This window comes from Balaenoptera ricei, chromosome 12, assembly GCF_028023285.1.
Source record: "Balaenoptera ricei isolate mBalRic1 chromosome 12, mBalRic1.hap2, whole genome shotgun sequence".
NCBI classification, from domain to species: Eukaryota; Metazoa; Chordata; class Mammalia; order Artiodactyla; family Balaenopteridae; genus Balaenoptera; species Balaenoptera ricei.
In genome coordinates, this window is record NC_082650.1 from 20,678,087 (window position 1) to 20,692,107 (window position 14,021).

Below are 14,021 nucleotides of genomic sequence, written 5' to 3' on the forward strand. Positions count from 1 at the left end.
CCTTGACTGGAATAAATTTTAAAGAAGACTCAAAGGGAAATTTATGAACAAAAAAATGCAATCTTTTTTTGTCTTAAAATTAAAACCTGAGCAGAGGAAAATAGTTTTTCTACACCCACATATATAATCATTTGTATAATTTTCTAAACACTGTTAGAGGTGAAATATCCTATTAAAGAGTTAATTTAGTAATCGATACCATAGCCTCAACTCATAAAATGTGTGTGTGTGTGCACATCTGCATACACACCTGCCTGCATCTGTGTGTGTGGTAGAGAGGGGGACGTAGACATAAGGCTCTAACTCCCCTGTGCAATTTTGACTTTTAACCTAAGCTGCAGGTAACGAACATGTGAGAAGGCACGTGTATTCCCTGACTACCTCAAGAGGTGTTCGGGCTGTCTTGGACATCTACTTTCACTATGCAGCTGTGTGGTTTTCAAAGGAATTGAAATCTGGGACTGAGAACAGCAGGGAGGTTGGGTGAACAAGGAAGAAGCCAAGAAACATTCATGCAGGGTTAAGAGGCTCTAGACACTGAAAGTCAAGAAGGAGCTAGGAGGTCAGTGGCCAGTGAGCAGAGAGAAAGAGAGAGGAGATAAAAATGAAAGGATGAGTTGAAAGCCAGACAAAAATCCAGGGGTTAAGGAGAGTCACCAACATAGAAGCTTAGTGCTCTGTCCCTCGATCTACCCTACATTAGCTGATGACCTTGGTCAGCACCACAATATTTTCTTAGCCTTTGTATTTTTATTTAAATTTTTTTAAAAAAGGCATACTGTATGATCTGCTCAACTCATTGAGATAGTTAGGAGAATACAAAAGTGGTATGAGAAGTACAAATACAAAGAACAATGTGAATAATGATGAGACATTTGTTGTTCCACTGTTCTACTTTTTAACAGATATAAACCAGGTGGTTAAAATCAAATGAGAAACAATTCAACTTCACTAAGAGGAAATGTTATACACTGACATGACACAATTGAAATCCAATTAAGTAGTTCCATATCACTCAAGATAAGGGAACTATTGACAAAGTTGTGAACTGTGTAAAATTTCTGTAATTATTCAGGTAATTTTAGTCTGATTAAAAATTATGTTGACTTAATAACCATTTATAAGCGGAATGAGTAATTCTGGGTAGCTGAGTGATCCAGAGAGCTACATTTCATTCATTTAACCTGATTTTTTTTTTTTACGGTTGCCATTTTGGAAGGAAATTTACTAAAATATAGTATAAACTCCTACGTCTTCTCTTAACTGATTTATATTCTGTCTTCAAAAATAAACAAACCACAGTTCATAGCTTCAGCTTTTCTTTTGTTGTAAAAGGCCCCAAAGACTCCTCTGTTTTATTTTAGAATCCCCATGTATCCTTTTTATAATTTTCTTTCTCCTCATTGTTGTCAGACTTCTTGAAGTCATTTCTCACTGTCACCCTTTTCCCCTGTCCTGTCATTTCCACCTTGCTACATACCCATAATTCACTGGAAAACAAGTTAAACTAGTTACAACAGTGTCTAAAGTAAGAGTTAATACCTCTGAGAGGGTAGTTTTTCTATGAGCTAATAAGATCTTCACTATATTTTCTACATAATATCTATCTTGGCTGCTCAGATAATTGTTCACATTCTTTCAGATTCTCAGTAACTGAGAAAGGTCACTAAGCAAGGGCAGGGCTGAGCTTCAGATACAGATATTAATAATATAGTCAGAGAGATGACAGGGTACCAGGGAGGCAAGGAGGAGAGCTGGGAGAGGAATGGGTCCAGTAAGAAACAAAGCCTGCAGTGAGTGGGACAGAATGAGCAGGGGCTGGGCAGGCAAAGGAGGAAGGAGTTGGAGATCAGGTAGGAGGGACCTATGGGCAGAAAAAAACCAGAATGGACAACAGAATAAAGTTAAGAAGACCATTACCTGCAGGACATCATGAGAAGCTGGTGGGTGTCAAATGGACATTAGTTTGGAGCAGAGAGAGGCATGAGATGCTGCCACACTGGAAAACTGAGGCCAAATCACTGTGCAGCCTTGTATGGCAGGTAAAGGAGCTCAGATCCCATGTCAGTGACTACCAGTGGTTTTTAAATGCCAGTTTTGTGTTTTAGATGTATCACTGTAGCATCTATTTATGTTGATGCAGGGATACCAATTAAGAAAGTATTGTGAAGCAACCTAAATGCCCATCGACAGATGAATGGATAAAGAAGATGTGGCACATATATACAATGGAATATTACTCAGCCATAACAAGGAACGAAATTGGGTCATTTGTAGAGACGTGGATGGATCTAGAGACTGTCATACAGAGTGAAGTAAGTCAGATAGAGAAAAACAGATATCATATATTAACGTGCATATATGTGGAACCTAAAAAAATGGTACGGATGAACCGGTTTGCAGGGCAGAAATAGAGACACAGATGTACAGAACAAACGTATGGACACCAAAGGGCGAAAGTGGAGGGGGATGGTGGTGGTGGTGTGATGAATTGGGAGATTGGGATTGACATATATACACTAATATGTATAAAATGGATAACTAATAAGAACCTGCTGTATAAAAAAAGAAATAAAATTTAAAATTAAAAAAAAAAAGATGTACACACACAAAAAGTACTGCGGGAACTCTCTGACGGTCCAGTGTTTAGGACTCCACAATTTCACTGCCAAGGGCGTGAGTTCAATCACTAGTCAGGGAACTAAGATCCCATAAGGCACACAGCGTGGCCAAAAAAAAAAAAAAAAAAAAAGAAAGCACTGAAAAGTCCTAGCAAAAGATGGTTAGGGGCTGAAATAGGGCAGTTAATATTAGTAATGATTTTTAAATGTTTAAAATATACATACTTGAAAGTTGCTAGGAGAGTAGACCTTAAAAGTTCTCATCACAAGGGAAAAAAAATTGTAATTATGTGAGGTGATAGATGTTAACTAGACTTACTGTGGTGATCATTTCACAATATATACAAGTATCAAATTATTATGTTGTACACCTTAAACTTGTACAATGTTATGTCAATTATATCTCAATAAAACTGGGGGAAAAAAGAAAATATCTAGCAGAGCATACCTGATAAAATTCTTTGTCAGCAACTGATAACTTGGTTGAAATAATTAGTTTGCTTGTTTTCAACAGCATTTATCAATTAAAAGATGCCTGAGAGCAACTCATCCTGTGCTATGCAGTAATAAAATAAAACTCCATAAGCTATCATAAACTGCATATATACACATATGACACTATAAGATAATTGATAACAGAAAAAAAAGGAGCCAGGAGAAAAGGCTTTGGGAGAGAAAAATCATGGCAAGAAGTATTTTCTGGAATAGTTACTTAAAAACAAAGAGATGGATTCACCTTGGTGTGTCCTTTGGCACATTACACATAGCATACTCCATAAATGCTTATTAAATAGAACCAAAAAATCATTATACAATTTCTCCCTGCTCTAGTCCCTCCAACATTGAGTACTTTGAGTAGCATCACACAAGATAACTAATGTTCAAACACTATTACTGATAGCAGTTGTTCGTAAGTCATGGTAAACAACAAAGTATAAAAGCTATTACAGATAATTTTCTTTTATTTACTTTTAACAAGAGGTAAAGTCAGCCGACATTACACAAAATAATATCAGGAAAGGAGAAAGCGTGAAAATTGCTAATTGTAAAAAAACAAGCAAAAAAAACCACTCCAAAACAAAAAAAATCATAAAGTTAAACTGACATGACTTTTTTTCTTGCCTCCCAAATATAGTGTATGAAAATAGGTCTTAAAAATGTCCTGATGTAACAGCAAAATAAGGACTCAAAAGCAATATGTTTTTACCCTTTAAACTAACCACTGAGGAAGAAAATTTATAGCAAAGTGAAACTCTAGTGATATAACACTTTTTTACTGCTATGAAATAGCTTATTATAAAAACGTTTCCTCCATTCTCTGAAAAGTACTGGGGAAGCCAGGAGATGAGACAAGCAGATTTAAGGTAGACTTTAAATTGGATAAGGTGAGACAGGTGAACTTCTTATTTTTCTTCCAAGCTTAGAAAACAAAAACCCAGGGAAATAGCGCCTTCTTCTTGCTGTATTTAAGTCGAAATGCTCTGTCCAACTTTTCCAGGGCCTTGTAATCTGCACCAGACAGCACGTACAAGCTCCTCACTCCTACGTGCTGTCCAGGCACAGCCCCTGACGCCACCTCCCCCGCCCCAGCTCTGCTGACTTCCCCTGACACACAGCCGCTCTGCTCCCCACTCTGGGCTGCTGCTTCCAACGATCCTGCCCCAGCTAATCGCTTCCTACCCACACCCGAGTGTGCTCAGTATAGAAGTCATTCAACCACCTGCTATGTAGCTGTGTGCGTGTTGTGGGCATACGTATGTCCGTGTGTGTATATAATACATATATAATTCGGAAGGCATAATTCTCCAAAGACAGAAGTAACAATCATGAGTGATGTGCAGACTGAGAGAGGCGGAGACTCAACAATGACTTAGGTCCCCGGTAGGCTGACTAGAAAAACAGTGATACCGCCAGCAGAAAATAAAAACCAACGCTGGAAGAGATGATAAGTATGCTGTGTGTGTCTCTGTACACACACACACACAACAGGTCAAGAAAATCATGATCCTGATGGGAAATTTATTCCGATTGAAGTAGAGCTTCCCTGAGAAAGGCTGAGGAGGAAGATGGCTACTTCCCAAATGTCTGATCCAGTTCCAGCTACAGTCAAAGCATTTTCCAACTGTACTTCCCTTACAAGTAATAAATGCTCATGAATTACACATGCTGGACATAGCATGAGGCAGTCTTTCAGGTCTGCTTTTACTATGGAAAGTGAATGACGAGAAAATATTTTGAATGGCATGTTTATTTTTTAAAATGCATCAGAATGCTTTTATGCCAAAAGTGAAAAATCAAAATAAAGATATGTGTTGGCCCCCAAATTCATCTCTTAAATCTACTATGTGATTTATTACTATCTGCTAGTAAGGTAGATACTGTTTCAGTTTTAAGCCAAAGTACATAAATAATATAGGTTGTTATGTTTAAATTAAAGAAATTCTGTTGTCTGCTTGTAAAAGAAAGGGGCTTTCGTGTCTTATTTAAAAAAGTAATCTTGAAAAAGAGAAGTTAAATAATCTTACTTCCTAGATATTTAAATAATTTATGTTTACTCTTGTATTTTAAATATTCTTCTACTTACAATTATTTATCATGTAGTTTAAATATAAGAAATATAAATTTTTATTTCTTAAAGAAATTATTTTTAGTTACACTACGCTTTTTAACAAAGTATTTTTCTGCAGTTAATTCCCCTTTAAAATAATGATACTGAAGTATACAGCCATTTTATTTTTTAATTTAAGAATCTAAATATTTGTTAAAAATGACATATTTGACTAAAGTAATACTTAAAAGAGAAATTTTAATACTAGATCCTGAAATTCTATAAGAAATTTTAAAATATCAGGTCCTGATATGCTGTAAGAAAATTCTCTTGTTGATTCTGGTGTTTTGTTCTCACCTGTGTTTTTATGATGTACTAAAGAAATCAGTCTCACCTGTTTTTGATTGTAGGTTTCTTCTTGGTTCTTCAGGGGCCTCAATTGGTTGATCAGCCAGGAAAACTCGAGCTTGGTCTATAGCATTCAGGACAGAATACTCTTTCTCCTTTAACTCACGTCTCAGTGCCTTTGCAAAGAGAAGCAAAAGTTGAATTTGTAACGTTATGTGTTCAAGTCATGGAACATCTTCAATTAGACCACTTCTGATCACACTTGTCAAGGGAATGTCTAATCACCAGCATGTTAGCGAGATCAGAAGTAAAAATGTAAATTTTACACATATGAATGATGAAACATGAATAAAAGCAAAAAGATGATTCCTGTAGAACTTATATGAAAAAAAAATCAGAACCTCCAAAATTTACAATATTCACCTAAGGGAAATTGCTACAGTATATCTGATCTTACACAAAATGTACTTTTAGGGTTATCACTACCATCTAAATCTAAGATACTTTTTTCTTATAAGACTGACTGACCAAAAAATTACATCCAGTGGTAGAGATAGAGGCGATTTCACAAGTAGTAATGAGATCCTCAGAAGTGTTTTACATTCTTTGGAATATATTAAGAAAAAAATTAAGAGATAGAAACAAATTAAAGTACATGAAATCAAAACTAAACCAAAGAGAACACATAAAAGACATTCTCCAATTATCTTAAAATATATTCCATCTCTCATGCTGAGGCAATTACAATTTTTCCCTTGTGAGGTTTTTCATGCAAATATATGTCTCAGAATAGTTTGTCTTTAGCACTTCTGTGGTTTTAAGTAGGGTCAAACTTTCACCTCTGCTCCTATAAAATGTTTGGTGATTAAAACTTAATTGACTAGGGTTTAAAAACAACAAAACTCGTCCAGTGACTACTGCAAGATAAGAGTAAATGAAGACTTTCTCATGTGCTATTTTAATACTGTAGCTAAATCAAAATTACTCTTAATATTGTTACCTCTTAAATTATGTACATAAACACCTACTGGCTCTAATATTTTGCTTTTAATACAGTTCCTCGGCAAAGCATTATGAAAACTCAACTTTTCATTTTCTAAAATATTACACTCTAATAGTATTTTAGAATCAACAAAGTCCTTCTGAACATAAGTATTTTTTTAACAGCATTTGATATATGTTGGGATGACGGGGTATTTGGAGGCCATATCCTCATCTTCCACAGTAAATAAAAAGCAAAAATTTTTAATTTCTAGAAATATCAGAATAATCTTACATAAAAAAACTGAAACTGAACAACAGAAAAACACTGGTAATGAAGTTGAAAGAGACCATCACAGGTGGGGAGGGATGAGAAGGGCGGCAAGGAGTAGAGAGAAATGGCGTGACAGTGACTGTGTCCTGCGCACCTGAGACTTAACAAATACTGCGTGCTGGAAAGTCATTGAAGAGCTGGACAAGACAGTGGTGATGGTGGGGGGCTGTCAGATATATATTTTTGTTTGTTTATAGTATCATTGTCAGATCTCTGATAGTCATTAAAAAAAACAAGTCTGGGGACTTCCCCAGCCGTCCAGTGATTGGAACTCAGAGCTTCCACTGCAGGGGTCACGGGTTTGAACCCTGATCAGGGAACTAAGATCCTGCGTGCCACGCGGCATGGCCACAAATAAAGTCTGAGTCTGAGAGAAAGCCCCACAGGTCTGGAGAACCTATTTTCCTTCCTGACCACTAAACCCCAGCGCTTCATAAAACAATCCTCTCTGCACAGAGTGTTGGCGGGGGAATGTCTCCTGAACTCCTTGGAGACGCCGAGGTAGGGAAGTAGAGGAGGCAAGCGTGGGCAGGTGGGAACTACGCAGAGAAAGTAAAAATATGGGGCTCGAGCTCTAATGCCAACTCACCACCTAAATATCCTAGAGGACAGCATACATTTAATATCTGTTCATACTCTACTTTGCAAATTTAATTTTGTTATTCAATTTGTTCTATTTCAATTATATTTAATTGCATGTCAGAAATGGGTTTAACTTTTAACAGCACTACACATATAATCATTTCACTGCCCTTTACCTCTCAATTAGACAAAAAAGAAAACCAGCATTTCCTAACCACCTGGTGAACATTAATGATAAGATAATTAGGCTCCAACAGAGTTGTTTTGTACACAGAGCTACAAAGTGTCATTCAGATTTAGGTTCTAATATCACGACATATTTGGGCGGTCTTAAATGAGTATAACATAATCTAATTGGAATTTTTTCTATTTTAATGACTTTTTATTTTCATTCAAAACAATTCTGTTCTCAGGCAATAACAAGTATTGGCAAGGATGTGAAGAAGTTGGAACCATCCTACACCGTTGTTGGAATGCTTAAAATGGTGCATCCACTTTGAAAAACAATTTGGAAATGCCTAAAAATGTTAAACACAGTTATCATATGACCCAGCAATACCACTCTTACGTACATACCTAAGAGAACTAAAAGCATATGTTCACATAAAAACTTGTATATGAATGTTCATAGCAATATTATTCATAAGAGCCAAAATGTGGACACAACCCAAACACATCCATCAACTGGTGAATGGGGACTTCCCTGGTGGTCCAGTGGTTAAGACTCCACGCTTCCGTTGCAGGGGGCATGGGTTCCATCCCTGGTCAGGGAACTAAGATCCCGCATGCCACACGGTGCGGCCAAAAAAAAAAAAAACCAAAAGTCACCATCAACTGGTGAATGGATAAACAAAATGTTGTATATCTACACAATGGAATCTTACTCAGCAACAAAAATGAATGAAATAGTGATACATGTTACAACATGGTTGAATCTTGAAAACATTATGCTAAGTGAAAGAAGCCACACACAAAAACCCATTACTATGAAATGTCCAAATAGGTAAGTGTCTAGAGACAGAAAGTAGATTGGTGACTGCTTAGGGATGGGAGGTTGAGGAAAGAATGTGTACCTGCTCATGGGTCAGGCTTCTTTGGGGGGTAATGAAAATGTTCCAAAACTATCATAGATAGTGATGATGGTGGTACAACTCTGAATACACTAAAAGCCACTGAACTGATCACTTTAATAGAGTGAATTTCATGTTATGTGAATAGTATCTCAATAAAGTTATTAAAATAAAATAATTCTGCTCTTTTTCCCAAAAATGTCCTCTAGGCACTCTGTTTATTTACTAACCTCTCTCCCCCCTCATCTGCAAGGTAAAAGCTCATCTTGTATATGTAGTATGTTCCCACCTCAGTGTTCCCAGAGCACATCCTATTTCTTTAACACAGTTCATCCTGATATATTGTGACCATGCCTCTGTCCCCTCCATTACACTGTCAGTTCTTCCAGGTAGGCTCACCTCTTACTCATTCAAAATTCTCAGTGCCTGTCTAGACATATACAGAAAGTACTCAAAAAACGCTTGAGGAACAATGAATAAAAGAAGACATGCTTTGAGAATTAAATACTATGTATGATTTTAAATTATGACCAAGCAAAATATACCAAAGTCTCCCAAATCTGATTATCCTAAAATGGAATAATTATTGGATTCCAGTTAGCTCTGGATTATTTGAACTAGTTTGAAAATTTCTGGTAAATAATTTTTGATGCAAAGTTAATTTTCCCCTATAATCTAACTCAGCTAGTAAGTACGAAGTATTTCAGTTTGCTGTGGGTCATTATTTTATTAATAGCAAATATCCTTTTCTCTCCCTAAACAAGGAACTGATCTCACTGAAAGGGGTGATACTTCATCTTCCCTCATTTTTCCATATCCTAATTCATGAGGTAACTGCATAGGGCATTGTTTCAAAATGAATGCAGTCATTAGATTGAAGGTAGTAACTGTTATTACTATTGTGTCAAATCCATCTAAAACATATTGGCTTAAAACAATGACAACTTATTTTTCATGATTCTGTGGACTAGCAATTTGACCAGCTCTTCTGCTACTGCCATGGGGGATTACTCCTAAGGCTGTAATCATCTGTGACTTGAATGGGAATAGAAGTCCAAGATGGTCTCACTCACATGTCTGGAAATTACTGCTGACTATTAGCTAGAGCACCTCGGTTTCCCTCTATATGGTCTCGAATTGTCCAATAGGCTGGACTGGGTTTCTTCAACATGATGATTGGTGTTCCCAAAGGGCAGAGTGAAAACTGCAAGATCTTTTGAGGCATTAGCTCTACAATAGCTCTGTCCAAAAAAAACTTTCTATGATGATGGAAATGTTCTACAGCTATGCAGGTCAATATGGCAACACTAGTTGTGTGTTGCTATTTGGTATGTACCTGAAAAATGACTGGTACAACTAAGGAACTGAATTTTAAATTTTATCTATTTGTAATTGATTTAAATTAAATAGAAATGGTCACACGTGGCAAGGGTTCGCGTATTAAACCGCACAGCTCTAAGAATCTGCACATCACTTCCACCACATTCTATCATTTGAAGCAAGTCATAAGGCCAGCACAGATTCAAGAGAATGGAAAAATATAGTTCATCTCTTGATGAAGGGAACCACAATGTCCCTTTGCATGGAGTTTTGGACATAGAGAGCAAGTTTCATTATTTTAGCAATCAGCCACACAGGATAAGGGGGAAAGGGAGGGTTGGGTGGGTAATATTGCCCCATGGACTTGGTAATATTTTATATAAATTATCATGAAGGCATCAACAGTGATCTTTGAAGAAAGATCTGAAGGAAGTGAGGGAGCCAGCCATAAGAGGGAGGGTGGCAAAAGAGCAATCCAGGCAGAGGGAGCTATAATTGCAAAGGTCCTGAGGGAAGTGTTTGCCAGGCTTAGCAGGCTGGCACTGTCAGAGCTGAATGAGTGGATGTTAAGGGTAACTACTTCTGTAAAAATATTTTATATCATGAAAGAGGGGAAAAAATGCTTTATGGTTGTTAGGAGAGGTACCTGGTAACCACATATTTCTTCATACAGCAGATATCTGGCTACCTTGCTGACTCAAGCTTGGCCATCAACCTAAAAGTTCTCCGTGTGGCAACCTGTCACAAAGCTTATGCATTTTCTATTCTAGTACCTAGGTGGAAAGATCCTAATCCCCCTCCCAGACAAACACACATAAATGAAGCTTGGGCCTAAAAGACCCACGATCAGCTGTAACAAGAAAAAGATACAGAATAATTTCAAAAAATAAAACTGAAAATTGTATTTTAAAAGTTGCGTGCTCTAAGGTGTTTAATATAAAGGGATAGAGACTCAGCTACCTCAAGAGTCAAGGATAATAAATGGAGGGCACAATGATTGTCCCATGGCCGTAATATCTGACTTCCCTGCCATCCCAAGGTGGCATGAAAGTGTATGATAGAATTTTCCAACAAACGTTTCCACCAAAATTAGAATTTCAGAACTCATATTAAATTCATACAGTCTACAAAGAAATACGCCAGGCACAAGAGAAGACAGCAATTAATAAGCCTATGATTCGAACTCTTAAGGAACTTATAAAGAGAGAGAATAGTGCTAGTGAGAACGTGGTAAGTGCCACCCGTCTTTGAGAGCTGTATAAATAGGGCACTGAGGAAACACACAGAGGAGGGAGGGAGGTGGAGGGGATAGTGAGCAACGGTCTCAAAAATGTGTGAAGTGTGTTTTGAAAAAGAACTTGGAATCAGATTAAAGGTAATTAGGGGAAAAGCAATTCAAGAAAACAGAATAACAGGTAAGGTCATTTAGTCCCTCATCGTTTTCCCTATTAGGTAGCTTCTGCATGCTCACTTAAATGAAATGGAGCCCCGGAATGTCAGACTGATGAAGACCTGATGCGCATATCAGAACTTAACTAGTAAAATCACAGAGTTTTCATTCTCAATCATTTCTACGAACCCAACAGGCCCTTCAGCAGAGCCCGTCTTCCCTCCCACTTCTCTTCAGTGGCTCCTGCTGTTTCCATGAGTGTCAGGCAGCAGAGTAAATTGCTTCTTAGTCAACTTCAAATGCCTAACGGGAGATTCTCAGTGATCCTCCTGAATGGTCGGGGAACATTTCTCCCCACCCGCTATTAGTTCATGGGAAGGCAGGGGATTAAGGGATAAGGCGGTATAAAGAAGTGACCGGCATGGCTTAAGTAAGAAAGTCTTATCAGTCAATCATTTCCTCTTCATTTGCATCATGAACGTGACATCGCTCACCGTGATGGCTGAATTGCTGCCAAGGAGACAGCAGTACTATCGGTTGCTCCTGGAAGCACTGACATGGAGATGCACAGGATCCTGCAAGCCCCTTAGTATGAACACAGGGTCTGAGAGAACCTGGAGGGAGCAGGGGAATCCCTGCCATCCCCTCTGTCCTCAGCTGGCAACTTGTCACACTGGACTGAGACAGGGGGAGAAGAATGACAAACACGTGGGTGTGCACTAAATCCCGGTGTCATCCCCTCTTCTTTAAATCACAACTGTCCCCTCGCCTCTCTTTAATCTAAAGCCATTATCCGCATTGTCTGTATATCAAGTGGCAAAGGTCACTGGGATGCACTTTTCTTTAAACTTTCTAGATCATATTAAAATTATATGATCTTTTTGTTAAATTAGATCTTTTTGTTCTTCTGCTAAAAACCCTCCAATGGCTTCCTGCTGCACTTAGAAAAAATTCTCAACTTCCTACCAAGATCCAGAGCTTCCCTACTCTCTGAACCTCAACTACTGATACACCCTAATTTCCAGTCTCAAAGGCTTTATTTCTGTTTCTAGAATATGTCAAGCTTTTCCCGCCTCGTGGCCTTTGCAATCCAGAAAGCTTTTGCTTCACATCTCCGAAGACTGGCTCCTTCTCATTATTTAATCTCCGCATTCGGTATGTCTGTTGGGTGAATGAATAAAGAAATGAGTAAACTGACATGAAAGAAAATGTGGGATTCAAGGAAGGAAAACTCCTGGGAAATGGGAGTAGCTCATACAAAGTTGGTCTGCAGAAGAAAAAAGCATAGCAGCAGGGGAGGAAAGTAGTCATCTCCTTAGAGCTCTTCACAGAAAAAGTTATTTCTCAAGACATAATATCTGTGGGCTTTCTTAGCAATCTCACTGATCCTCACTGGTCAAAGTCAAAGAGATCCACAAGGGCTACCCTTCCTGACCCTTTAGGGACCCAGCTCTAATACCAAACTCACCATCAGTATAAACATCCCCTGCCCGGCAGAGCCAGCCCACTCTCCTCTTTGCCACTACAGCACTTGGCATCCACTTTGCTGGAGCGTTCACCAGGCATTTCTGTCCTGGCTTCTTTGCAGACCTGACTCCTACACCAGAATGTTCTGAAGGTTCACATCTATGTCCCAGAGGACAGAGTAGAAACTCAATGAATTTGTGTATGAAAGAATCAGGAGGCATTTTTAAAAAGTGTTTTGTGGTGTAGTAAAACCAGATAGAGATTTGCAGCCAACAGCCTTGTGTCAACAGTCCAGTGCACACCATTTAGGCACACCTTTACCCACCACGAGCCCTTGAATTTGTCCCGTAACTTCTCTGCAGGTTAATAACAAAATCACTCTACTAACTTCACAGGTGAGATACTGAATGCGAACATACCTTGAAACTATTCAGTGCTGTAGAATAACTAGTTACTACAAAAATGATGCTAATTGAAAGTCTTACCATCAGTCTCAGCTCTTCTCCGAGACCGAGTTTCTTTCCTCGGACTTTATTCACTGTTACTGTGGGGGAAAGTTCTAGCTGTTTAATCTACAATAAACAAAACCAGTACCCAAACCTCCATTAGCAGGAACAATTGAATTTAACTTTTGTAAGGGGTAAATTATTTAATTATGAGCAAAGCAGAATTATGTGGTCCTCCAAGATGAAGTCAAAATGTTTGGTAAGCATCAAACTGTGTTGTAAGACTATTAAGTCACTTCAGATTCTCAGAAGGCAAACAAATAAATGTAGTGTCTTTTTGTGAACCACTTTGTTCCAGAATAAAACGTCAATGTAAACCTCTGTGGTGGTAAAAATGGTTAGCCAGATTACATCACTCACACTAATTTGGTATAAATATCATATTTCTTCAACTGATCAGTCCAACAAACAGTGGACTTTTTTCCTATCCTTCTAGGCACGGCTAAATCAAACACAGCCACCCGTTTTCCCTCTTTCTTCTTTTTGGGAGAGAACTTAAACTGGGCATCCTAAAACTGTTTTCTAAACTGCCATGCTGACATGGAATACTGGCGTTTTCATGCGAACAATACAAGGTCCACAGGAAAAAGGGACAAAAATGAGAAATCGTAAGCAAGGTTGCAGTGAAACTTTACTTTCATGCGTTGCTGGAAGCAGAAAACTGGTTCAATCATTTGGGAAAGTAAGTTGGCAATATACCAAGAGTCATTACTATGTTCATATTGTGTGAAACAAGAATTTCGCCTTTGGGATTATATCCTAAAAAAATGATACAAAAAGAGCTACAAACACAAAAGTTTTCATTATAACATTATTTTTGATTAAAAAAATGAAAGCAACTTAAACATCTAACA

The 14,021-nt window shown here is 38.0% G+C and overlaps 1 protein-coding gene across 8 annotated transcripts in view; it reads right to left on the reverse strand.

Moving 5' to 3' along the window:
• The window catches only part of UTRN (utrophin), a 501,645-nt gene that overhangs the window by 115,810 nt on the left and 371,814 nt on the right, over positions 1 to 14,021 (reverse strand). For all 8 annotated transcript variants that reach the window (XM_059941058.1, XM_059941060.1, XM_059941059.1 and 5 more), the window contains one exon: positions 5,564 to 5,693. In XM_059941058.1, the coding sequence (XP_059797041.1) occupies positions 5,564 to 5,693 (130 nt within the window). The remainder of the gene's footprint in view (positions 1 to 5,563; positions 5,694 to 14,021) is intronic.